Genomic DNA, 23047 nt, shown 5'->3' with positions numbered 1-23047 from the left:
GGCCGGGCCGGGCCGGGCCGGGCTGCGCTCGCCCCGCCCCGGGGCTCGGCGGGCGGGCAGTGGCCATGCGGCGAGCGGAGCTGGCGGCCGAGGCCGCGCTGCGGCTGCTGCTCCTCGCCACCTTCGGGTGGGTGCGGGACCCCCGCCCTGCCCTGCCCTGCCCTGCCCCGCCCGCCCCCGCCGCTCATTCGCTCGTCTCGTTGCAGGATCATGGAGTTCCTGCCGCCCTTCCAGCGCGTGGTGCAGCCCGAGGAGATGTGGCTCTACAAAAGCCCCTACGTTGAAGTGGATCACGTCCCCACGGTCTTCATGTTTGTAAGTTCAGTGGGTTCTTGACGTGGTTTGGATCGGAAGGGATCTTAAAAGATCGTTTTGTCCCTCCCGCTACGGGGGGGTGCCCCCCTCCCGCCAGAGCAAGCCCTACATCGTTTGTCTATGAACAGTTCGGGGATGGGGTATCCACAGCTTCTCTGGGCAGCCTGTGCCAGTGTTTCCTGCATTTACTTGGATTTATTCTCGAATTACCAGCTCTCCTTTTAAAGCAAAGCTGCTGGCTAAAAGCTTGTGCTGCAATACCTGCAGCTCCTAGTGCACGTTGCAGAAAGTGCAGGATATCGTATCCATGTGGATAAAGAGCTGCAGGGAGGGGCTGTGAGGATGGAGCCGGGCTCTGCTCAGTGGGGTGAGAGACTCAAGCTGGAACATTTCCACCTGAACAGGAGGAAGAGCTTTCCTGTGTGGGTGACTGAGCAGTGACACAGGCTATCCAGACAGTGGGAGTCTCCTTACCTGGAGATACTCCTAATCCATCTGGACACAGTTCTGGGTGATGTGCTCTGAGGACCCTGAGCAGAGGGGTTGGATTGATGGTTCCCAGTGGTCCCTTTCTACCCATTCTGTGAGATTAGTACCAACCAGGCCAAACATACAGTGATTTTTGTCATATTTTGAGGCTTTACCATCCCTTGCTGCGGGGATTTGAAGTTCATAAACTGATTGGGACTTTGCACTGTTGTCCGTAATCCATTCCACGTCTCACTTAGGGGTGTGTGGAAGATAGCACAGCTCTTGCTATCAGGGAATGTTTTCCTTGCAAGCAGCTATTTTTAGCAGGGATTTATTATTATCATTTTATTGTCAAATGAAATTGACAATAAAACGGCTCTAGGCTTGCTTAGAAGAGTTTGACTAAGTCTGTGTTGGAGTTCCAGGAGAGAGCAGTGTGTCAGAGGGATTGGCTCCCTCTGTCACAGGTGTCAGGTGAAGGGCTGTTCCTCTCGAGTTGGCAAATGGCAGGTGGGATTTCCTGCAAGAGGTGGCCACTAAACATTAAGGACAAAACCTCGGGGATAGCATTTGGAACAGGCAGTGCAAAGCAGGACATGTGCCAGAGCTTAGGTGGGAACAGACTCCATGGGAGCCTGGCAGAGGTGAGGATGTCCCGGGGTGCAATCCCCCAGGGCTGAGATGGGGATGATGATAACTGCCTGCTCTGAATCAGCAGCTGCTGAGGTTTTGCTGACAGAGCGAGGGTGCTGCTGACAGAGCGCTAATGCTGGGGCTTGCAGGGAGGGCAGAGCTGAGGTGCTGTGCCTGGGGACACCCCCAACAACCAGCCAGAGCAGCACTCTGCCAGAAGAGCTGTCTGAGAACCAAAGAACGTGCTGGGCTCATCAGGGCCTGCTGCAAATCCAGCTGGGGGGTGGATTTGATGGCACTGCGGCGATCGTGGAGGACAGATTGCTGCTTGGCTTTGGGGAAGGGAAGTGCACTCCAGAGTCTTAAGTGCTCTTGTGTTGTGGTGAGAACTTAAACCTGCTTCACTGACACCTAAAAATCTCCCTGTGTTGTGCAGTTCATCGCTTTTCTGTCTCCCTTGTTGCTCATCCTCCTGGCGAGGCTGTTCATGGGCGCTGACCACGAGGACACGAGGGAAGCCTGCCTTGGTGAGCTGCTCCTTGTTCCAGGGAAAGGCAGCTTGAGCCCTGCCCATGCCTGAACGTGCTGCACTCTGAGGTGGGGACAATGCTGATGGGACCCTTTTGCTCTCTCTCAGCTGCCAGCCTTGCTCTTGCCCTGAACGGGGTTTTCACAAACGCCCTGAAGCTCGTTGTGGGGAGGTGAGGACTGGCTGGTTCCCAGCTGCGCCGCAGGGGAGGCAGCTCTGCCATAGGAATGTTTGCAGGAGCTGGGGCTGTTTAGCCTGGAGAAGAGGAGCCTTAGAGGTGATGTTGTTGCTCTCTACAACTTCCTGAAGGGAGGTTGCAGACAGGTGGGGGCTGGTCTCTCTGGCAGAACCAGAGGACACAGTCTCCAGCTACGTCAGGGAAGGTATCACAGAATCCCAGAATGATGAGGTTGGAAGAGAGAGACTCTAAGACTGAGTCCAACCTGTGCCCTAACACCTCAACTAGACTATAGCACCCAGTGCCTTGTCCAGTCTTTTTTTAAAGACATCCAGAGATGGTGATTCCACCACTTCCCTGGGAAGAGCATTCCAGTGCTTTATTATTCTTTTGGTGAAAAATTTTTTCCTAATATCCAACCTATCCCAGAATCCCAGAATGATGAGGTTGGAAGAGACCTCTAAGACTGAGTCCAACCTGTGCCCTAACACCTCAACTAGACTATAGCACCCAGTGCCTTGTCCAGTCTTTTTTTAAAGACATCCAGAGATGGTGATTCCACCACTTCCTGGGAAGAGCATTCCAGTGCTTTATTATTCTTTTGGTGAAAATTTTTTTCCTAATATTCAACCTATACCTTCCCTGATGTAGCTTGAGACTGTGACCTCTGGTTCTGTCAGTTGCTGCCCGGTGGAAGAGACCAATAGGTTGGATATTAGGAAAAAAATTTTCATTGGATGTGTTTAAAAAAAGACTGGACATGGCACTGGGTGCTGTAGTCTAGGTGAGGTGTTAGGGCACAGGTTGGACTCGGTCTTGGAGGTCTCTTCCAACCTCATTATTCTGTGATTCTGTGATAGCCACGTCAGGGCCAGGAGCTGAACTTGGGCATGCTCAGCCTGGGAAGAATGTGGGGTTTTTCTAGCTGCAAAGACAATTTAGAATAGAAAAAACACTGGGGAGCTGCTGCCTCAGGCCATCACTCAGACGGGCTCACTTGGGCCTGGGCTGGGGAGGATGGCGTTGGCACGGGCAGCTCCCTGCTGCCCCACGGGGGCTGGGAGTGCCCACACAGGAGGGCCCTGAGCTGCACTTCCCTGTCCCAGGCCACGGCCCGACTTCTTCCACCGCTGCTTCCCGGACGGCCGAGCCAACGCGGAGCTGCTGTGCACGGGGGACGCGCGCAGGGTGAGCGAGGGCCGCAAGAGCTTCCCCAGCGGACACGCTTCCTGTGAGTGCCACCCCCGCTCCTTCCTGCAGCCCTGGGCAGCAGCACCCGCGGGGAGGGCAGCTTGGCTTTGTTTTCCTGCTCCCCACAGCTTTGGCTGCGTCCTGAGAGGGACTGGGGTGTCCCTCTGCAAAGCAACGGGGTGAGAAATGTGGTCCAAAGCTGTCTGCAGCCCAGAAGGAGGGAGGGATGTGTTCCAGGTAGCAGCTTCTAGGATCCATCACTCCTGTAGGAGTGTCGTGGGGTAGGACGGTTGGGGCGGATGGAGATGAGAGAAATCTGAAGCCAGGTCGTGGAACTTGTGGTTTATTGCCAAGGGCCTGGGTGCAGGGCCCTGCTGGGAGCTGCAGCCACAGCTCAGAGCAGGCCCAAGAGAAGAGAGGGGTAAAGAGGATGAGGGACAGAGTATGAGAGGGTAAGAGGGTAAGAGAGCGAGGTTCCCATTCCAATCCCATCAATCTTCTTCTGTGCTGAATATTCTAGTTCTCACTAACCAATCTAGTCCAAGATACAAATCCTACAGCATTTACATACAGCCTGTAAGAATCATTACATCACCACACTGTGTTACATTTTAAACCCTAAAAACCCTTCTTTGGGCCCTTCTGCCAGGCCAGCAGGGTCTGCTGTGCCCCTTGGAGCTGCCTGCAAGCAGAGGGTGCTGCTCCATCCAAAGGGGATTGCCTTCAGCCAGCCACACCATTGTTTGCCAGGTGTTCAGTGACTGAGGGATCTCAAAGCTTGCTTTAATTTCAATCTCACTTATAGTTTCCATATTCTCAACATCTTTTGCCAGGCAATCATATTTATAAGGCTTTCCTGTTCCATCTTCCCCAACACACTCCCAGCTGGTACTTCCCTTGGCTCACAGGGACAGACAGACACCTCTCACAGCCCTCCCACTGCAGCAGCAGAGGGTCAGGGTCAGGGTCTGGCAGCAAAGCCTGGAGCTATTCTGAACCAACATTGTTCTGTTCTCTTCCAGTTGCCTTTGCTGGTCTTGCCTTCTCTGCCTTCTACCTGGCAGGGAAGCTGCACAGCTTTGTTCCAGGCCGGGGGGGCCGGGCCCTGCGCTTCTGTGCCTTCCTCCTGCCCCTCTTCCTCGCCACCCTCATCGCCGTGTCCCGCACCTGTGACTACAAGCACCACTGGGAAGGTGGGTGAGCGTTGTCTGGTGCACCTGGATGGGGCTCAGCAGGTGCCCTGAGCAGGGCACTCCAGGCATGGAGGGCTTTGGTGCCACATAAGTGTTCAGAGCCCCCAGCAGTAACTTGGGTTTGTTTTTTTTTTCACTCCTCCAGTGGCAATTTTGCTGCCACCTGCAGGGAACTGATGCCTTCCTCTGTGGTTTTGAAATACATACCAAACTTGGGTTTACAGCCAAGCCAGGTTATGGATCTAGCAGAGAAGCTGCTGCTGAGGAAGGGCTGTTAACTTTGCTCTGGTCTCACCCACAGATGTGTTGGCTGGCTCAGCGATGGGCTTGGTGCTCGCATACCTGTGCTACAGGCAGTACTACCCTCCCCTGACAGACACCACGTGCCACAAACCATCTCTGGCCAAGCCCAAAGCACTGCCAGTGCACGAGGAGAAGCCTCCAGCTCCCAGCTTCCACATGAACATTTAGTGCCAGGCTCTGTCCTGCCTCTCCCTGGGTGCCAGGGCAGGGCGAGGCTTGGGGGAGGCTGCTCAGAAGTGAGGACAAACACCTGGGCAGGTGTTCCCTGCTGAGCTGGTGAGTTGCCTGCCCTGGCCCTTGTGTTTTTTCATTTCATTGAATTTTGTAGGCCACCCCCTCTTCAGGCCCACTGTGAAGCGAGGGAGGCACTCGGGGTGCCAACCTGAACAAAGACCCAGTGGGTGTGAAGGTCCTGAACACAAACTGGGAAAATGTGACAGCCCAGTGTGCCCAGTCTAGTGGAAGTTCTTGTGTCCAGTCCAGGAAGCACCACTGGCCACCTCCCTGCAGTCCAGCTGAGCTGTCCCAGCCCTTCTTCTGGGAAATGAAGTGCAGGACCTGCTAACTTTGAGCTTTTCTAATTTCCCAAATAAAGGAGTTTAATTTTTGTAATGACCTGTGGCACTAAAACTTTATTTCAAGGTTTGGGTTGTTGCTTTAGAAGCCATTTCCTCTGATGTCTGCAGGGGTTTCTGATGGGTGCTCTTTCCTTGCAGCTTTAGTAGTTTCAAGGAGATGACAGCAGAAAATGAAATGGTGTCTGGGAGCATCCCTCACTTCCCTGCCTGGTGTGTCTCAGACAAAGGGCAGAGTGCTGCTGAGATCCAGCTCTTGCTGCCTGGCAGGAGCTCTGGGAGCAGCTGTTTGTCCCTGGTCCCTTCCAAGACAGGTTTCAAGTGTGTGTACATGCAAACAGCACGGGTGAGGTGCAGCAGAGCAAGGCAGGTGAGTCAGTAATGAAACACCTCCCCATCAGCTGCAGTTTGCACCCTCTGTAACTCTGCAGCTTCAGTGGAATTACAGAAATAGCTTCACTTTCCCCCAGAACTGCACATGGGAGTTTTCCAGCCCTTCCCTCTCCCCCCAGACATGCACACACCACAGTCATCTACTTATTTATTTTGGCTTTTACTGGAAAAGACATTAAATAACATTTAAAATGTATTTAACTTCCTTTTTTTTAACAAAGTGCATAACTTAAAAAGCTGATCATTAGTGTCCCATGTTAAGACTGTCCCTTTTCCTACTCCCATGAGACCTTAGCCAGCAGTGGGTCAGGTGCTGACCAAGCAGCTTGGCTGTTCCTGCAGTCAGGTAAAGAACAGCTTCTGTTCCTTGGGAGGGGAGGAGGGATAGAGGCTGCAAACGAAACCTTTCCAATAGTGCAAATAACAGACAATGGAGGAAAAACAAACCAACAGGCTGTGGGGAAAAAAGGCTCCTTACCCCATGCAGGGCAAAAGTCAGCAGGAGGGAAAGTGGTTTGGCTCTCCAAAGGCTGCACAGCAACACCTCACACAGCACTGGAGCCCCCAGCCCAGGGGCTTTGGTGCCCAGGGAAGGATCCCAGAGGCTCTCCAGCCCTGCCCCCTCAGAAAAGAGCTTCAAGGCAGGTGCAGACTGAGCTGCCTACAGAGCTGGTGTCATTCCTGCAGTGGCCAGACCCTGCTGGATCTGGGCTCCACCTTTGCTGGCTGCGTTTTGTACATTTAAAGCTAAACCGGGACGGGAGCGTGGAGGGCACAGATCTCTGTGCTCACCTGCCAGCCCTGTGGGACAGCAGCCCTGCTCTGTGTCCCTGCAGGGCCCAGAGGGCTCACCCTGCCTGGCACTGCCAGCAGCAGCTGCTGTTCCCTGGGCTGGCTGCAGCTGGAGGGGAAGCTTTCCTCAGAGCAGGGACAGGGGGCACCGGCTGGGTCAGGGCCATGGGGAGGGTCTGGGTGGGCTGGGTTGGGGTGCTGAGCTGTCCCCAGCAGCACTGGGGAGCCCTGGGTGGTTTGGGTTGGGGTGCTGAGCTGTCCCCAGCAGCACTGGCTGGGTCAGGGCTGTGGGGAGGGTCTGGGTGGGCTGGGTGGGCTGGGTTGGGGTGCTGAGCTGTCCCCAGCAGCACTGGCTGGGTCAGGGCTGTGGGGAGGGTCTGGGTGGTTTGGGTTGGGGTGCTGAGCTGTCCCCAGCAGCACTGGGGAGGCCTGGGTGGGCTGGGCTGGGATGCTGAGCTGTCCCCAGCAGCACCCCACAGCAGGGAGGAGCACGAGCATGCCACTCTGACAGGGTGCAGCAGCAGTGCAGGGATGAGCGTGGCTGCTGGCCAGCCCCTGTGGCTCAGCAGCAGTCTGTGCCCTGGGCTTCGCCTCCCGGGCCCTGCTGGGGGGTTTGTGTTTGCAGTCAGCAATCTCCCTTGCTCCAAGGCTGCTGCAGCTCTTCCCATGCTGTGTTTAAGGCTTTTTCTCCTCAAGGTCCTGGGCTGTGAGTGTCCTCACAGAGCCAGGTGTGGGCTCAGGGCCTTGCTGGGTTCTGAGCCCAGACAGCTCATCTGCTGGTGTGGGGACTCACAGGGTGCAGGCTTACAAGTACACGTTGCCACAGGGAGTCACTGTACAGGTGGTGTGTGTGTTTGAGCAGAAGTGGTCTTCCTTGACAGTTTTTCCCCCTAGCCCTACCCAAAATGGAGGAAAATCCGTCCTTATCTCCAGGCAGCAGCAAATACTTGGGAAGCAGCATGCAGGACTCGGCAGCAGAGGAGAGAGGAAGGCAGAGAAGAGATCTGGACTTTCCTGGTGAGTACTCTGTGGGATTGAACCTGAGAAAGCAAAAGGAGAACACAGGAATAGCTGCAGTCAGAATCCAGCCCCCTGAACCCTGCCTGGTCCTCTCCTCATGTCTGATCATGCTCATGTGCAGGGAAGAGGAAAGAAGCCAAAGGTGCTGAGAGGCCAAAGAAAGCTGACACACGTTCCCTGCCTCAGATAATGGACATGACTCCCCCAAATCAACCAGATCTCCTCAGAGGTGTCCTGGGAAATGCAGAAGGGGTTTAGGCAGAGGTGACTTACAGCCACAACAGCACAGGTGGGTCACTGGCTCCCTGGTAAAGGCTGATCCAGTGTGATGCCTTGTGTCTGGTAGATCTCCTTCAGAACCAGCAGAACAGTGTCCTCCGACTCCCTGCAGGGGAGGAAAGGGCCTCAGAAGGGGATGCTTCCCTGCACTCTGCCAGGCCATCTGTGATAGCTGGGGCAGATGCAGTGCTCTGCAATGCAGGCAGCACGAGGAGAACCACAAGTGTCCTTCTGTGGATGCCATGGGACAGGGAGGGAGAAACAGCAAGCGTTTCTCACTGCAGCTTGTGAGAAATTTTAGGGAGTTGGAAAGAGGTGATAACCGTTGACTATAAACAGTTTGCAGGTGCTTTTTCTACCTTGTTTTTCTGTTCCTCTCAAGGGCAGTGCATGAGAAAGATGTTGCTGTTAGTTAGCCAATAGAACACAATCTATCACACCACTATACAAACCACACGGTTCTTTTGAATAAAGTTCTTTTTTGCCTTTGCTACCATCCTGCCCCTCTCCTGTTCCTGCCCTGACCCTGGCTCACGAGTGACATCCTTCTTCTGTCCGTGCCCACCCTCTGTGTGTCACAGACAGGACAAGACCTTGACCAGCTGAGGCTTTCCTCACTACACTGGCTTTGAAACTGATGCCATTCTACTTCACCCCAAGTAAATCTGAAGCCCTGAGCATTACACAGACACTTACCAGTAGCAGAGATGCCCCTGGAGTGCAAATAAATACTCGTTGAAGCTCTCTATTGGCTTCTCCTGCAGCACGTAGTCGATGCGGTTCCCCCCGTTCAGCCTCCCCACATTGATGGGAGGGGTCTCCTCTTTCACTACTGCTGGGGGCTCCTCTGGCTTTGTGTCTGCAGGAAGGAGGAGCAGCCTGGTTCAGCCCCAGGGCACCAGCAGCCATGGCAATACAACAGCAGGGCCATGCCCTCACCCCTCTGCAGCTCACACAGGGGAGAGGCAGCTGAAGTGCAAGGGGCACCCAGAGGAGGGGGGTGGGCTTAAAACGTGGTGTGGTGTGCTGAGACCCCCTCCAGAAAACCCCTTCATCAGGTGCTAACAGAAGGCCACAGCATTCAGGGACAGCCCAAAGGTGATCCTTTTGCTGGGCACAGGTGATGGGCAGTGTGGCTGTGGCACTCCAGGCACGCTGCTTCACAGGCAGCTCCCAGGGCTGCATCCCTGGCTCCCCCATGCCCCCCACCACTGACCTGGCTGCTTCTCAGTGCCAGCCTCTGCCTCTGCCTCAGCTTCAGAGCTCCCTGCCTCCAGGGCTGGCACGGGGGAACGGGTGAAGGACTGCCAGGCCACCCGCAGGGAGCCCAGCAGGTTGTTCTTCAGGTCCACGCTCATGCGAGTCAGCCCTTCCTTCAGCTCTGCAAGGCAGGAGGGGGCTGGCTGTGGGGCTGGGGGCTGCACCAGCGACCCCAGGCTGGGGGACAGGGGCTGCCTGTGCCATACCCAGGTGCATCCTCTTCCTGCCCTTGTGGTGGGGCAGCAGCATGGGCTCAAACTCCAGCTCCGGGACGATCATGGGCTCGATCCGATATGCCACGGGGTCAAACTGCACACGAGAGGGGGACAGTGACAGTGGCCAGGGCTCGTGCTCCACGTGTCTCACGCAGGACAGCTCTGGTTCTTATACCTACGGGGTGGAAGATGTTGAAGAAGCCTTTGCAGGTGGGCAGGCTGTAGTTGGGGTCGATGCGCTTCACTCCTCGCACCGTGAGGAACATCCCGATGGGAGAGCCAAAGGCAAAGAAGATGCTGGGCTTGTAGTTCAGCTGGGGGTAGTTTGCCGAGACCTGGGACAGGGGGATGTTCAGATTTGTTCATGAGACAATCCCTGTGCTGTGTCAGGAGGGCTTTAGGGTGCAGACAGAGCTCAGCTGTACCTGTCCCAAGCCAACGTCCCGGTACTGGCAGCTCCTGCCATCCTTGGAGCTGTCCCCGAGCTGGGATGGGGACCCTGGCTCAGCCCCACCTTCACTGTGCCCAGGAGCTGCTGAGCTCCGACCCTGCAGCAGCACAAAGGGGTCCTTGTGTCAGAGGGATGCAATGGGATGGGATGTGATGGCATGAGCACAAGCCATGTGGAAAACAAACCTTCGTCCCTGTCTCGGAGCTGATGTAATGGAGTATTTTCATCCTGGGCCCTAAAGGAATTCCCATTTCTTTCAGGTTTTTCTCTGTGCACAAGAACTGGAAAATAAGCAAGGTTGGTGTTAGTCCAGGAGCAGAGGTATGGTGAGGGGTCTGTTCTATGGGCTGTGTTCCTCCTCAGAGATAGCTCATGTGGGACTCAGTAGTAGTACCAGAAGATGTGCACAGCTGGGATGATGGGGAAGAAAAGCAAAGAAGAGCCCCAAGAGCCAGTAAAAAAGGGGAACCTCTCACCAGTGCTTGCCTGTCCATTTCCTCCTTCTCAAAAACATCACAGTACTCAGACAGCTCCAGCTTCTTCAGGATTTCTTTTACTTCCTCAATACCCCCTGTGCTTGAGGTTGTCCTGGAGCCCTGGGAACAGACCCAGAAGGGATCATGCTTTCTGCTCACCACTTTGCTCCTGTGCACATTGTGCTCTCTGCCCCATCCCCATGCAGCTGCAGGAGGGAGGGGTCAGTGGCCTCCCCTACCTGCACACAGTGCTCCTCCTCGGGATCAGCCTTCTGGTTCGTCAGGAGATCAAACAAAATGAGTGACCCTAGAAACCAGCCATGGGCAGAGCATCAGTATCTGGAGGGGAAGAGCCCGAGCCACCTCTTTTTTGGGATGGAAGAGCTGCACCCTGGGCTTTTTTACAGGCAGACAGTGACAGGACAAGGGACAATGGCTTTAAAGTGGCAGAGGACAGGCTAGATTAGACAGCAGGAAGAAATTATTACTCAGTGGTGAAGCACTGGCACAGGCTGCTCAGAGAAGCTGTGGCTGCCACACCTCTGGAAGCTGGGACAGGGCTTGGAGCAACCTGGTCTCATGGCTGGTGCCCCTTCTAACCCAGAGCAGCTGTGGCTGTGCCCTCCCTGCTCCCTGGCACGGCGGGCGAGCCCTCACCCAGGCTGTGGCCCGCGATGGACACCCCGCCCCTGAAGTGCGGGTTCCTCTGCAGGAAGAGCCGGTGCAGGCGGTTCATCTCCGAGGCCACCGTGTCCACGATGGTCTGGCAATAGGTGGAGCTGTTGTAGAAGAACACGTCCAGGATGGTGTCGTTGATGAAGTGACGCAGGCGGTTGATGCTGGGCAGCGTGATCCGCTCCAGGTCACTGCGGGGAAGGGACACGGGGGGCTGCAGCTGGGGAAGCCACGGAACCCCACCCTGTTTCTACAGCAAAGTATGAGTTCCCAGGAGGATTGACACAGTTTCCAACGTGGTGTGCTGTAATCCAGACCCTCAGCTTATGTCCAGGCTGAAGGCAAAGCACAGCCTGTGCTCTTACACTCCAAGAATAAAGAGCCTGTCCTTTCTTCCCCAGGAGCCTGGCCTGCTTCCTGCCCTTGCTGGGGCACTGCAGAGCAGTGCTGCAGTGCAGGAACCGTGTACTCAGCTCTCAGAGGCATTAGCAAGGTGTGGATGTCCACAGTCCCTCCTGAGATCAGCCAGGGAAGGCAGAAGCCTCTGTTCTCAGAGATCAGAGTAGGCACCTGCTGCGTGCTGCAGAATGGCAGTGGGGAGGTGCTCAGGGGGTCCCTGTCTGTCCTGCTCACTCCTACCCTAAAAACTCACAGCTTTCCCTTTGCTTTTCCAACAGGAGAAGTGGAGTTTCCGGAGCAGGAGGCTGCCTGTGCCCCTCGCCACCCCCCAGCCCTGGGGCAGGGGCTGCTGGACACTTACACGTCCACGCCCGTGGAGTGCAGGGAGCTGTGCCAGTTCACAGGCAGGAACTCCACCCGCCCGACCTGCTGCTGCTCCTGGGCCTTCCTGAAGTGTGCCTGCAGCATGCTGAGGGAGACGTTCCTGAAATCATTCACTGTGAAACAGAAGAGCTCTTAGGGAAATGCACCAGGCTCTGGGGCCAGCCCATGGCACCAACCACACTTAATACCATGAAAGATCATTACAGGGAAATCCCACTGGGGTCTTTAATCTGCTGCTGCTCCCCTAAGTCCCTGAATCTTTAACTACAGATCAGGGGAGGCTCCATGTCCTGCCACGTGTGCTGACTGGATTTCGCAGGCCCATGTGCACCTCCTTCATAGGGCCAGGATAAGAAACTTTCAGAAATTTATAAAAAATAACTCTGTAGTGAAGCAAAACCGATGAGCAGCAGCTGCCTAAACCCTTTCAGAAGGTGGATTTTGCTGGTCAGTGAGCGTTCTGCTCACACTGCCCACAGTCAGCAGGCCTGGCCATGCAGCCTGCCAGGGTCAGGGTGGTTTGAGGCAGCGTGTGCCAGCCCCAGGGTGAGGTTCCCCTGCCAGGTTCCCCTGCCAGGCTGCCCTCCCAGGCTCCCCTCCCAGGTTTCTCTCCCAGGTTGCCCTGCCAGGCTCCCCTCCCAGGTTTCTCTCCCAGGCTGCCCTCCCAGGTTCCCCTGCCAGGCTCCCCTCCCAGGTTGCCCCCACCAGTTCCCCCCAGCTGGGCACCCACCACACTGCACGATGCTGCGGAAGCGGATGTCGCAGGCGGGGCCGATGCCGTGCACCACGAACACCAGGTGGTCGATCTGCAGTGGCTCTCCTGAGGAGGGGAGGGCAGCTCAGGGTGCTGAGCAGACAGCACCCAGCAGGAACAGCCCTGTGCAAGGCTGGAGCCCCCCACCCTCACCTCGGCCCATGAAAACCCTCCCTAGTGCCTGCATTTACACCTCAAGGCTGCTGGGGTTTCTCACATCTCTCTCTGTCCTACTCAGGTCAGCTGCCCTGGGATGGATCTGGACCAACAGGAGAGTAGAGGAAGGGCTGGTGGCTTGTCCCCACTGCCCTCCACCCCTGCCCAGCACAGGGAATTGCAGGATCAGGAGGTCTCAGTGCAGCTGCCCCATGCCCAGCCCACTCTGAGGAGCCCCACAGAGCTGCATCTCCCAGGTGGAGTCAGGGCTTGTTCTCTGCTTCCCACACACCTTAGTTTGCATACGTGCCTTCCTGAGGGCAGGCACCCATGGAAAACGGAGCAACTGCCTGATGTCCTCATGGGGACAAGTCCTGAGGCCCCACTGGCAGCTCAGGGCAGCTGAGAGGGGACAGAGCTGACACTTGGCTGCACAGATGGGGACAGCACATGCCCCAGACAGTCACCAGCAGGAAGGTAAGGGATAAAGCACTTTGTCCCTAGCAGGCAAAGAAACTTCCCTCCTGTACAAATCGAGACCTCAGGGGTCACTTCAGGCACTGCAGAGCTCCCAGCAGCTCTGTCTCTGCACAGGAGCTGGAAGCTCACCACCCTCCCCTGGATCTGCAGCACGCTGGGGCTGGGGAGGTTTCTGAAACCATTTGGATCCTTTTGGCACAAAATGTTTTGACGTGCACTTCACTTAAAGGATCATGGGAGCTTCCTCCAGTCTTTGTGAGCGATCAGGCTGGAAAGCACCACCCAGGGTTTGGGATGGGGAGCAGCAGGCTCACCGTTGGGGATCTCCACAGCGATGTTCTCCACTCCTCTCTTCACCGTGCGGGGCCGGCCTTGTTCCGTGGGGGTGGAGACCCAGTCGTCGGAGCTGGCAACGGGATGGTAGTGAACCATCAGCTTGGGAACAAGAAGAGCCTGTCAGTGACCCGGGAGCAGGACAGCAACAGCAGCTGCCGGCTGACACGGGGTGGTACCAGACCGTGCTTTGCCCACAGAGGTGTTGGAAAGAAATGTGAAGCTGTTGGCAGGCTCAGCTGCCACTGCCCTCTCCTCTGGCACAGGCAGGTGAGTGGAATGCCTTTGGGACAAAGCAATTTGAAGGGAACAGCACAAAGAGACCCAAGGGGATGTCCTCGCTGGTCACCACAGAGACCACCAGGCCCTGCTCACCTTTGGGTTGTGCAGGATAATGACTTCTCTGTTGGGGGACTCCAGCTTCTTCTTCCACTCACCCAGGGTCATGGCAATCATGTAAGCTTCCTACAGAAGGGAACACCCACTGTGAGTCAGCTGGAAGGATGCCCATCAATGTTCAACCTCTCGAGACATGCCCCACCCAATTTTCAGAATCTATTATCAATACTCTGCAAAAGAAGCAGAGAAATCAGCTGGAGGAGCAGCAGGGTCATCCCAGGATCACCTGCTGAGAATGCTTAAGAGCTCCTTGTTTTGACAGCAGCAGCATCAGACTTCTCCATCCCCTTAGAACTGGTTTTGGTACATCAGAACGGAGATTATTGCAAAGATGGGTATTTGTATACGTCTGCCTATTCACTTCTGCACTTGCATCATGCCAAAGGAAAGCCTGGCACTTTCAGGTGTGCTGGAAGGATGCACTGAGGGCAGGGGAAGGGGAGGCCACGGCAGAGCTCACAGTTACATCAATCAGCTGCAGGAATGCCTGCCAAAGCCTCTTTGGAGTTCATGTCCTCAGGCCTGCCAGTGGCCTCGTATGGGGTTTGGGACATCAGAGGCAGCGTGTGACGAGGAGAAGCTGGGATGGAAACCAGTGGGAAAGGTGTGCTTACCTCCAGTTTCTCACTGAAGGACTCCGAGTAGGGGATGAACTTGTTGTCCTTGTCCCCCTTGTAGAACCAGGTGCAGCGCCGCACCTCGGCCGCCTCCTCCTCCCAGTACACGGCCACGCGCTGCCGCGCCCGCAGGTGCACGTCGTACCTGCCCCCCGAGGTGGGCACCACCACGCCATCCTGGTCCTTCCCTGGGGGAACAGGCCTGCAGTCAATCCTCACAGGCCTGGAACAGCAAGCTCCCAGAGGCTGGAGCACCCCCTTGGGCAGCTCAGCCACCACGGCAGCAGCACCACCTCCGGACCCAGGTTCAGAGAGCGCTGTCGGGGCGAGATGCCCCGAGTCAGACTTCGCCCAGAGGCAGAAGGTAAGATGAAAAGATTACACTACACTGTCCTTCTCTCCAATTCAGGCACATGCTTACGTGGCTTCTCCCTACCTGGCCAGGAGGGTAAAAGTGAAACTGAGGCCCTGGGAAGTGCATTGTGTAACAGTGGGGGTGCACCAGGGTCTCCTGTCTCTAAGGCGTTCCTCTCCAAAACAGAGAACTCTCTACAGATCCCAAAACAGACTCAAACGCAAATTTCGCTGCATTTTGGGTCTGCCTGTGGGCTGGGCTGGTGGCACAGCACCCTGTGCCAGGCTGGGCCAGGCAGCGGGGATGAGCAGCACAGCATCTAATCTGAAACTTCCTGGGCGAGGGAGGACGGGAGCCAATCCTTGGGCAATCGGAGCTCTGCCTGCGGCAGCAGCAGGTGGCATAGATGGTGACATTTGGCACACAAGGGTCTCAGCACAGGGCTTGGAGCTGACCTCCAATCCTTGCTGCCATAGTAGGCACAGCTCCATGCTGTGAGATTCTCCCAGAGGAGTTCCTGCCATCCTGGCAGCGTTCTCCCAGCCTCACCAGAGGATGCTTTGCAGCATGATTATATATAATTCAGAGCAGTATCAGTTGAATGGGGTCAGACCATTTGATGCATCCGCTCGGTTATTGGGAGCAGGCACATGGCCAAAAAAGCCCCAATTTAAAATTTCTCGAGGGAAAATCTAGCATCCCAGGTGGAAGCCACGGATGTGCTCAGGGAAGAATTCCAAGCACACACCTGATGCTCCCCCCGCCAGCCTCAGCAGGCCCATTCCTTAGGGTGATCCAAGAGCGGGGATGCCGAACCGGAGGGCGGTGGGAGCTGGGCCCGGCGGTGCCGCGGGACCCCCGCCCGCCTGCCGCGGCCGCTCCCGCCCTACCTGCGCCGTGCGCCGCCTCCAGCCGCTCCGAGTCCTGCGCGCTGAACGGCACCCAGCGCTCCCGCGTGTCCGTGACCTTGCAGTAGAACCAGTGCGGCACCACGGCCTCGTAGCGCCCGCCGGGCTCCGGCTCCGGGGACTCGGCGGCGCTCGGGGGCGGCCGCGGCAGCTCCAGCGCCGCCATGGGGCTGCTGCGGGCGAGCCGGGAGCGCCGCTCCCGCCGCCGCCACCGGGGGCTCCGCGGGTCGCGCCCTGCGCCGCGGGAACCCGGCCCGAGCGGCTCCGAGCGGCCCCGGCCCCGCTGCCCCGGCGGCTGCTGCGGCGGCGCGGCCCGACCCGGCCCGGCCCGGGCGGCAGCGCAGGCTCCGCTCCGGCCCCGGAGACCGCCCAGCCCGGGGCGGTGCTGCCCGCGGCCCGCCCCCGCCGTCACGGCCGGGGAGGAGCGGGGATTGCCCGCAATCTCTGCCCGCAGTCCCTGCCCGCAGTCCCCGCTGGAGATCCTGCCTGCACCCCTGCCCCCGATCCCCGCCCGCAGCCCCTCCCCGCAGCCCTGCGACTGCTGCCCGCGGTCCCTGCCCGCGACCTTTGCCTGTCATGTTGCCTGTGACCCCTGCCCCTGGTCCCTGCCCATGTTCCCTGCCCCTGTTCCCTTCCCTTGGTCCCTGTTCCCTGCCCCTGGTCCCTCCCTGTGACCCCTGCCCCTGGTCCCTGCCCATGTTCCCTGCCCCTGTTCTCTTCCCTTGGTCCCTGTTCCCTGCCCCTGGTCCCTCCCTGTGACCCCTGTCCCTGATCCCTGCCCTGTTCCCTGCCCCTGTTCCCTTCCCTTGGTCCCTGTTCCCTGCCCCTGGTCCCTCCCTGTGACCCCTGCCCCTGGTCCCTGCCCATGTTCCCTGTCCGCGTTCTCTTCCCTTGGTCCCTGTCCCTGTTCCCTGCCCCTGGTCCCTTCCCTTGGTCCCTGTTCCCTGTCCCTGGTCCCTCCCTGTGACCCCTGCCCACATTCCCTGTCCCTGGTCCCTGTCATGTCTCCTGTCCCTGGTCCCTGCCCCTGGTCCCTTCCCTTGGTCCCTGTTCCCTGCCCCTGGTCCCTCCCTGTGACCCCTGTCCCTGTTCCCTGCCCCTGGTCCCTGCCCCTGGTCCCTCCCTGTGACCCCTGCCCGCGTTCCCTGCCCTGGCAGCAGCCCGGGTGGGGGTGATGGTGGCCCCGAGCTGGATGCAGGGCACTGGGGTGCAGGGAAACACCCAGCCCTGTGCCAGCTGCAGCACGAACAAACACTCCAGCATGGGCTGATTGCAGCAGAAACCACGCGGTGCTGATTTCATGTTTGTTTTTCAGTCCCTCTGTGACACTTTAGCCACCGTGGTGATTGAGAAACTCCAGCACTGCTGGAGAAGCAACGGGCAACCCCAGAGTAAGAGTTTGGTTTCTGTAGAGATGAGCCCAGCGATAAACAGAGACAGACTTTCTAATTTGGGGGTTGTGATGTGGGTGGATGCTGCAAGTGGATGCTGCAAGATGAACCAGTTGCCAGAACTGCTATCCCAGTCGCACAGCAGGGACTGGTGAGGAAAGCAGAAGGGTCAGGAGTGCTCAGCTCCTCAGTTCTGCAGCTGGAGACCCTGCAGAGCCTGCAGCAGTCGGTGCTGACACAGCTCCTGCCCGTGTCAGACCATCCCCACTCGGATCATCCAGAGCTGTGACGCACTCCGGTCCTGCGTGGAGGAGGCAGAGGCAGCAGGTAGGGATGGGTTACAGCAGAGCTTCCTGCAGGATGAGGTGTGGGACGTGTGCCTGACCCCTGATCCCAGCTCAGCTTTGGGGGAAACACACAAAACCCACCCAGGGATGCTGGAGTGTCCCAGGCAGCCACGCTGTCCCATGGAGCTGTGGGATCCCCATGCCCTGTGATGATAAGCTGCCATTTCAGCCCACTTCTTCATCGTGGCCTTTGCTCCAGGGATTTACATCACCCTCTGCCAAGGAGGCAGGGACAAGCACCATTGTTCAGGAATATGCTACCTGGACAGGTTCAGCTGATGGGGAAGGGGTGGCACTAACAGAGGCTTCACCAGCACAGTGACAGGGCAGCACTCTGATACTGCCAATTATTAATTTCCCAGCACAGCCAGCAGTCCCCAGGAGGCACTTGCCAGGCTGGAAGCACGGAACAGCTCGGCCTGGCTGCTCCCAGCCTGACAAGAAATGCAGCAGCAGAGCCCTTCCCTGTCCCAGGACATCCAGCTCACTCCCAGCTCACTCCCTGGACGTGGCTGGCTGTGCAGGCTGACCACGTGTGGTCATGGACACATCCAACGAGCTCCAAAGGTCATCCTGTGCCCACAGCCCTGGCTGGGAATGTGGGATCTGCCTCCAGGACCTCGGCTGGCTGGCAGCACACAGGGCATGGCCAGGGCACTCCCAGCCTCAGGCATCCTAAATCCCTTCCAGAGCCTTTTCCACACCGGCCCGAGAGCCACAGCTGGAGGCTCCTGGAGCATCTGCACTGCCTGGGAGGCAATGGGGCACCCTGGCACCCCAAAACAGCCTTCTCAGATGTTCTATTTGTTGGTACAGCTGGGCTGGAGCTTTGGTCTGAGTTACAAAACCTTCCTCACCACTTCTCTTTAAAGAAAAAGAGACTTTAAGACATCTCAATTACAAAATAACATTTAAAACTTGTCAGGGTTTATTAGGTGCCACACATAGCAGTGAGCTGCTGTGCAGGAGGCTGGAACAGGCTGAGCTGTTCCCTCCCCGTGATGCTGCACAGTGGGACAGAACTCACAGGATGGAGAGGGACATTAAACAGGGGATTCTGACCCAAGCATCCTGCCCCTGCTCTTGCCTTGACTTGCACTTCTTCCAGTGGCAGAACGGGGATTTCCAGTCTGTTCCTATGCCCACAGGGACACCCCACACTGGCTCTGCACCACACAGCAGGAACAGCATGACGTGACATGTGCCAGCACAGTCCCTCCCTCCAGCACTTCAGTGTTGCTCCTTGAGTGCACTAAACCCAAACAACCCCTCTGAGGACACACAGGGTTCATGGCAAGGGAGCTGAAGCTGAAATTACAGGCAGTGAGGACAAGCCCATTGTCTTGGTTGGTGGCTGCACATTGCAGCACATCTGAGGAGTGTTTGAAGACTGGCTGTGGCTGTAGGAGGCACCCAGAGATTGGGCCTGATCTGGGGAACTCTGTACACAACCCCACAGGGCTCCATCCTTGGCCCAGCTCTCTTCAACATCGTCATTCAATGCTTTTGCTGCTTCAAACCTCTCTCCATTTGTCCTTTGCTGAGTTGTTTGTCAGGGCTGGGCTTCTGGGCTGGCTTTTTGGTGGGTTTGATTTGATTTGTTAACTCAGGGCTTATTGCTATTCCATTGTCAATAGTGCGTAGCAGAAAGAGCTGAGATTTAAGAGAACTCTTTGGAACCTCAACAACAGGCTGTGTGTTGTGGCCCGTGTGCTTTCACAATCCCTTTCTTTCCAGTTTTTCCAGTATGGCCTGAATTCTGTGGACGGACTCTTTCCTGGCCTGCCGGACACTGTCCTGGCCCCCAGTCTCAATGGAATCCAGCTCCAGCAGCAGCTTGGTCAACATCTCCTCCAGCAGCCGGTAGGATTTATCTGTCTTTTTCCCTACAAACTCATCCACCTCTTCCTCCAGCTGTTCAGCCTCCCCCATCACGTGGAGGATCCTCTGAATCTCCGGCTGCAGGGCTGCAGGATGCGTGGCAGGCTGGTCAGCAGGTTTGAAGCCCAGCTCCTGGCTCCTGGCCACGGGTTTCCGTGGGGCGAGGTCGTAGAGCTGGGGCTGGGCACTGTACTGCACCCGGGGCTGGGATGGGGCAGGCTTGGCCACCCTGTGCTCGTTCACTGGCCCCGAGTGCCGCTGGTTGCCATCAGAATAGTAACCGTGTTGGCCGGGGCTTTGCTCAGGTCTGTCGTACACAGAGTCCTGCAGTCAGAGGGAGAAAACATCTCTAAGTGCATTTCCCCAGAGCTGTGCTCTGCTCCCATGTTAGAAAGAACAGCCCAGGAAGGGACACCTGTCCAGAAGAGGAATCTGAGCCCCATCAGGGCTGCTACTGCCTAGGGACCAAAAACGTGGAGTCACTTCATTCCTGACCCAACCCGGAGAAAGCCTGTCAGACCCATGTCAAGAACCACCCAGGACATCCTGTCCTTCACAAGAATCACAGCCACGGGTTTAAGTCTTCTCTATGCAAACAGGAGCTCACCTGTCCCTGTGACTCCCAGGAGGGTGGGTGGGAAGGAGCCCCGCTGCCGGTCCAGGGGGGGTGTGAGTCCGAGACGTAGAGGCTGCCGTGCCCCGAGGCGGGCCAGGCGTAGCGAGGCTGCACCCCAAAGCCAGAGTGGGGGCCCCAGGTGTCCTCCAGGGCTCTGGGCTGTGGCACTGGGCCCTGCCCCGTCACTCCCGCACCGCTGTCTCCGTACGGATACTGCGGCATCGGCATCCCCGGGGTCTGCAGGGATGGGAACAGGCGTTACAGGGGGGGTCACTGCACCCTCACACAGCCCTGGGACAGGTGTTACAGGGGACACTGCACCCTCACACAGCCCTGGGACAGGCGTTACAGGGGACACTGCCAGCCCTGCACCCTCACACAGCCCTGGGACAGGCGTTACAGGGGACACTGCCAGCCCTGCACCCTCACACAGCCCTGGGACAGGGGTTACAGGGGGGCACTGCCAGCCCTGCACCCTCACACAGCCCTGGGACAGGCATTACAGAGGGGGCTCTGCCAGCCCTGCACCCTCACACAGCCCTGGGACAGGCGTTAGAGGGGACACTGCCAGCCCTGCCCCCTCACACAGCCCTGGGACAGGAATTATGGGGAGGGCACTGCCAGCCCTGCACCCTCACACAGCCCTGGGACAGGCATTACAGAGGGGGCTCTGCCAGCCCTGCACCCTCACACAGCCCTGGGACAGGCGTTAGAGGGGACACTGCCAGCCCTGCCCCCTCACACAGCCCTGGGACAGGGGTTACAGAGGGGGCTCTGCCAACCCTGCACCCTCACACAGCCCTGCCCCCTCACACAGCCCTGGGACAGGCATTACAGAGGGGGCACTGCCAGCCCTGCCCCCTCACACAGCCCTGGGACAGGCGTTACGGGGGGGGCACTGCCAGCCCTGCACCCTCACACAGCCCTGGGACAGGCATTACAGAGGGGGCTCTGCCAGCCCTGCACCCTCACACAGCCCTGGGACAGGCATTACAGAGGGGGCTCTGCCAGCCCTGCACCCTCACACAGCCCTGGGACAGGCATTACAGAGGGGGCACTGCCAGTCCTGCCCCCTCACACAGCCCTGGGACAGGCGTTACGGGGGGGGCACTGCCAGCCCTGCCCCCTCACACAGCCCTGGGACAGGCGTTACACTGCCAACCCTGCACCCTCACACAGCCCTGGCAGCTGGGACAGGTGTTACAGGGGGGTCACTGCACCCTCACACAGTCCTGCACTCTCACACAGCCCTGGGACAGGCGTTACAGGGGGCACTGCCAGCCCTGCACCCTCACACAGCCCTGGCAGCTGGATGGAACAGCTGCAGCTCAGGTTGGCTGCCCAATTCCCGCTTTCCTGACCCAAAAGCTCAGGGTCTCTAGAGAATGGGGTGCCCACCAGTTTTGGTAAGAGTAAAACCAGGCAGCACAAGGCACTCAGAGCCACCCCCAACCCCCCCAGAGCCACTTCCCCTGGCACAGCCCCACGACCCATGCCAGGAACCGCAGGCCCTGCCCCTGGCAGTGCCCTTACCTGTGGCGGGGAGTAGCCGGGGACCTGCTGCCTGCGGAGGGCCGAGCCCTCGGGGGGACACTCCGGGGGGACGTAGCTCCAGGCGGGAGCGGGCGACGGGGGCCGGTAGAGGCCCGGGGGCTCCGGGGGGTAGGGGCTGCGCGGGGGCCCCGAGCAGTAGAAGCCCCGTGCCTGGGGCAGGCTGGCGTAGTGTGGGTACGGGGGGCTGTAGGCTCCGTTGGCATAGGGAGAATCCATTGCCTGGGGACAAGGGAAGAGCACAGGGAAGGTGATGGGATACAGGCACAGGTGCACCAGGAAAGAGGTCTGGCCCTTCCTGCAGCGTTTAGCCAGGGGGTTCCTTTGCCCTCTGGCTGATCTGCCCCACTTTTAGGCTTTCCTGGTCTAACCTGGCTGTACCAGCTGGGCTCAGGGGGAAGTGAGCAGCCCCTCAAAGTGAGCAGCTCCTGGAGGATTCAATGCCAGCTCTGCATCGACGGGAGGATGGAAAACTCTTCAGCAAAGTTCATTTCCCTGCTCATTCTCAGACAAGCTCTGCCAGCCAGTGCTCAGCTCCTGGAGCTGCAGCTCATGCAGGTCTCTGTATGGAAGGTCTGCACACTCAGGACGTATCCAAGAAATTTACCCGGATCCATCCCATAACTGATGTGTAGGGAATGTGAGCTTCCACCTGACGGCAGAGGGGATGCTGAAGAACAGGATTTCAGGAGCTCGGGGAATGACTCCCTATACCTTCGGGCAAAGCAGCCCAAAGCTGCTGAGCTGCTTCCCAGAGGCAGGCTGTACAACCTGTGTGCCGGGATTTATGGAAGGGCCGGACCATCCTGACAGCCCAGAGGAGAAACCAAACCAAACCAAACCAAACCAAACCAAGCCAAAGCGCGGCTGGACAGCAGAACCTGCTCCGGCACGGCAAAGCCCTTCTCCTCACACGGAATTTGCACGGCAGCCCGAAACCCAGCTGCCATCAACCCCGCGGGTAACGGACCCCACAATGCCCAGCCGTGACACCGGACCCAGCAATGCCCAGCCCCGTTACCGTGGCCCTCCCGCTCCGCAAAGTGCTCCGGGGTCCCCGCGTTCCCGGGATCTCCGCACCAGCACACGCGCCCCAGAAACGTCCCCGTGAAGCGGCTCCGCAGGCAGCGCCTCCCTCCCCGCGCTCCTTTCCGCCCCGTTACACGCCCGGAGGGGCCCGCGAGCAGAGCCACGAGAACCGGCGGGGCGTGGGAGGCTCCGGCCAGGGCCGCCCGGGGACCGCCCTGCGCGCCCGTTATCGGGGCAGGGCCGGGCTGAGCGCTGCCCGCCCGTCCCGGGGGCCATGCCCTCCGTGGGGGCCCTGTCCGTCCCGGGGGCCGTGCCCTCCGTGGGGGCCCTGCCCGTCCCGGGGGCCGTGCCCGCCCCTCGCCCCCGTTACCTGCGCGGCCGCCGCTGGCGGGCCCGGCCCGGCCGTGCGGGGCTCCATGACCGCCGCCAAGGCCACGCCCCCACGCGCCCCCTGCCCAATCGGCGGCCGCTCCCCTCTGGCTCAGGCCAATCGGCGGC

At 58.5% G+C, this 23047-nt stretch overlaps 3 protein-coding genes across 5 annotated transcripts; 1 reads left to right on the top strand and 2 right to left on the bottom strand.

Moving 5' to 3' along the window:
* Positions 1 to 23: 23 nt before the first annotated feature.
* Positions 24 to 5428, top strand: PLPP5 (phospholipid phosphatase 5). The gene is made up of 7 exons (XM_059870375.1): positions 24 to 127; positions 207 to 315; positions 1856 to 1946; positions 2057 to 2120; positions 3233 to 3357; positions 4340 to 4510; positions 4812 to 5428. Exons 1-7 carry the CDS (start codon positions 66 to 68, stop codon positions 4979 to 4981), a joined length of 792 nt encoding a protein of 263 aa, XP_059726358.1. The 5' UTR covers positions 24 to 65; the 3' UTR covers positions 4982 to 5428.
* Positions 5429 to 5916: 488 nt separating this feature from the next.
* DDHD2 (DDHD domain containing 2) lies at positions 5917 to 15915 on the bottom strand. The gene is made up of 17 exons (XM_059870374.1): positions 15717 to 15915; positions 14469 to 14659; positions 13831 to 13920; positions 13437 to 13557; positions 12463 to 12552; positions 11710 to 11845; positions 10932 to 11140; positions 10514 to 10581; positions 10275 to 10394; positions 9984 to 10079; positions 9773 to 9895; positions 9527 to 9682; positions 9339 to 9441; positions 9089 to 9253; positions 8569 to 8731; positions 7867 to 7978; positions 5917 to 7613 (listed from the first exon to the last, which is right to left on the bottom strand). The coding sequence occupies exons 1-16, from the start codon at positions 15898 to 15900 to the stop codon at positions 7888 to 7890; spliced, it is 2106 nt and encodes a 701-aa protein (XP_059726357.1). The 5' UTR covers positions 15901 to 15915; the 3' UTR covers positions 5917 to 7613; positions 7867 to 7887.
* A 2454-nt stretch (positions 15916 to 18369) lies between these two features.
* Positions 18370 to 23018, bottom strand: BAG4 (BAG cochaperone 4). 3 transcript variants are annotated; one of them, XM_059870540.1, is made up of 4 exons: positions 22920 to 23018; positions 21503 to 21742; positions 19961 to 20206; positions 18370 to 19677 (listed from the first exon to the last, which is right to left on the bottom strand). In XM_059870540.1, exons 1-4 carry the CDS (start codon positions 22965 to 22967, stop codon positions 19189 to 19191), a joined length of 1023 nt encoding a protein of 340 aa, XP_059726523.1. In that variant the 5' UTR covers positions 22968 to 23018; the 3' UTR covers positions 18370 to 19188. The 3 variants fall into 3 exon arrangements, with proteins under 3 accessions (XP_059726523.1, XP_059726524.1, XP_059726525.1); XM_059870541.1 differs by lacking the exon at positions 22920 to 23018 and adding an exon at positions 22542 to 22764; XM_059870542.1 differs by lacking the exon at positions 22920 to 23018 and adding an exon at positions 21892 to 22522.
* Between the last annotated feature and the right edge of the window lie 29 nt (positions 23019 to 23047).

The sequence above is a fragment of the Haemorhous mexicanus genome, chromosome 30 (assembly GCF_027477595.1).
Source record: "Haemorhous mexicanus isolate bHaeMex1 chromosome 30, bHaeMex1.pri, whole genome shotgun sequence".
Lineage (NCBI taxonomy): Eukaryota > Metazoa > Chordata > Aves > Passeriformes > Fringillidae > Haemorhous > Haemorhous mexicanus.
The sequence above is the reverse complement of the archived record's forward strand: the minus strand, read 5'-3'. Positions and strand labels throughout refer to the sequence as shown.

What these genes read in the sequence shown, in the direction of transcription:
- DDHD2 (XM_059870374.1), bottom strand. Translation starts at nt 15,900, where the DNA reads ATGGCGGCGCTGGAGCTGCCGCGGCCGCCCCCGAGCGCCGCCGAGTCC. An exon ending in CACTCCACGGGCGTGGACGT is followed by an intron (nt 11,141 to 11,709) that starts GTAAGTGTCCAG and finishes CCTTCCCCGCAG; the next exon opens with TGACCTGGAGCGGATCACGC. An exon ending in CAGGAAGAGGATGCACCTGG is followed by an intron (nt 9,254 to 9,338) that starts GTATGGCACAGG and finishes CCTGCCTTGCAG; the next exon opens with AGCTGAAGGAAGGGCTGACT.
- BAG4 (XM_059870540.1), bottom strand. Translation starts at nt 22,967, where the DNA reads ATGGAGCCCCGCACGGCCGGGCCGGGCCCGCCAGCGGCGGCCGCGCAG. An exon ending in CGCCAGCGGCGGCCGCGCAG is followed by an intron (nt 21,743 to 22,919) that starts GTAACGGGGGCG and finishes CCTTGTCCCCAG; the next exon opens with GCAATGGATTCTCCCTATGC. An exon ending in CCGGCTACTCCCCGCCACAG is followed by an intron (nt 20,207 to 21,502) that starts GTAAGGGCACTG and finishes CCATCCCTGCAG; the next exon opens with ACCCCGGGGATGCCGATGCC.
- PLPP5 (XM_059870375.1), top strand. Translation starts at nt 66, where the DNA reads ATGCGGCGAGCGGAGCTGGCGGCCGAGGCCGCGCTGCGGCTGCTGCTC. An exon ending in TCCCCACGGTCTTCATGTTT is followed by an intron (nt 316 to 1,855) that starts GTAAGTTCAGTG and finishes TGTGTTGTGCAG; the next exon opens with TTCATCGCTTTTCTGTCTCC. An exon ending in CTGAAGCTCGTTGTGGGGAG is followed by an intron (nt 2,121 to 3,232) that starts GTGAGGACTGGC and finishes TCCCTGTCCCAG; the next exon opens with GCCACGGCCCGACTTCTTCC.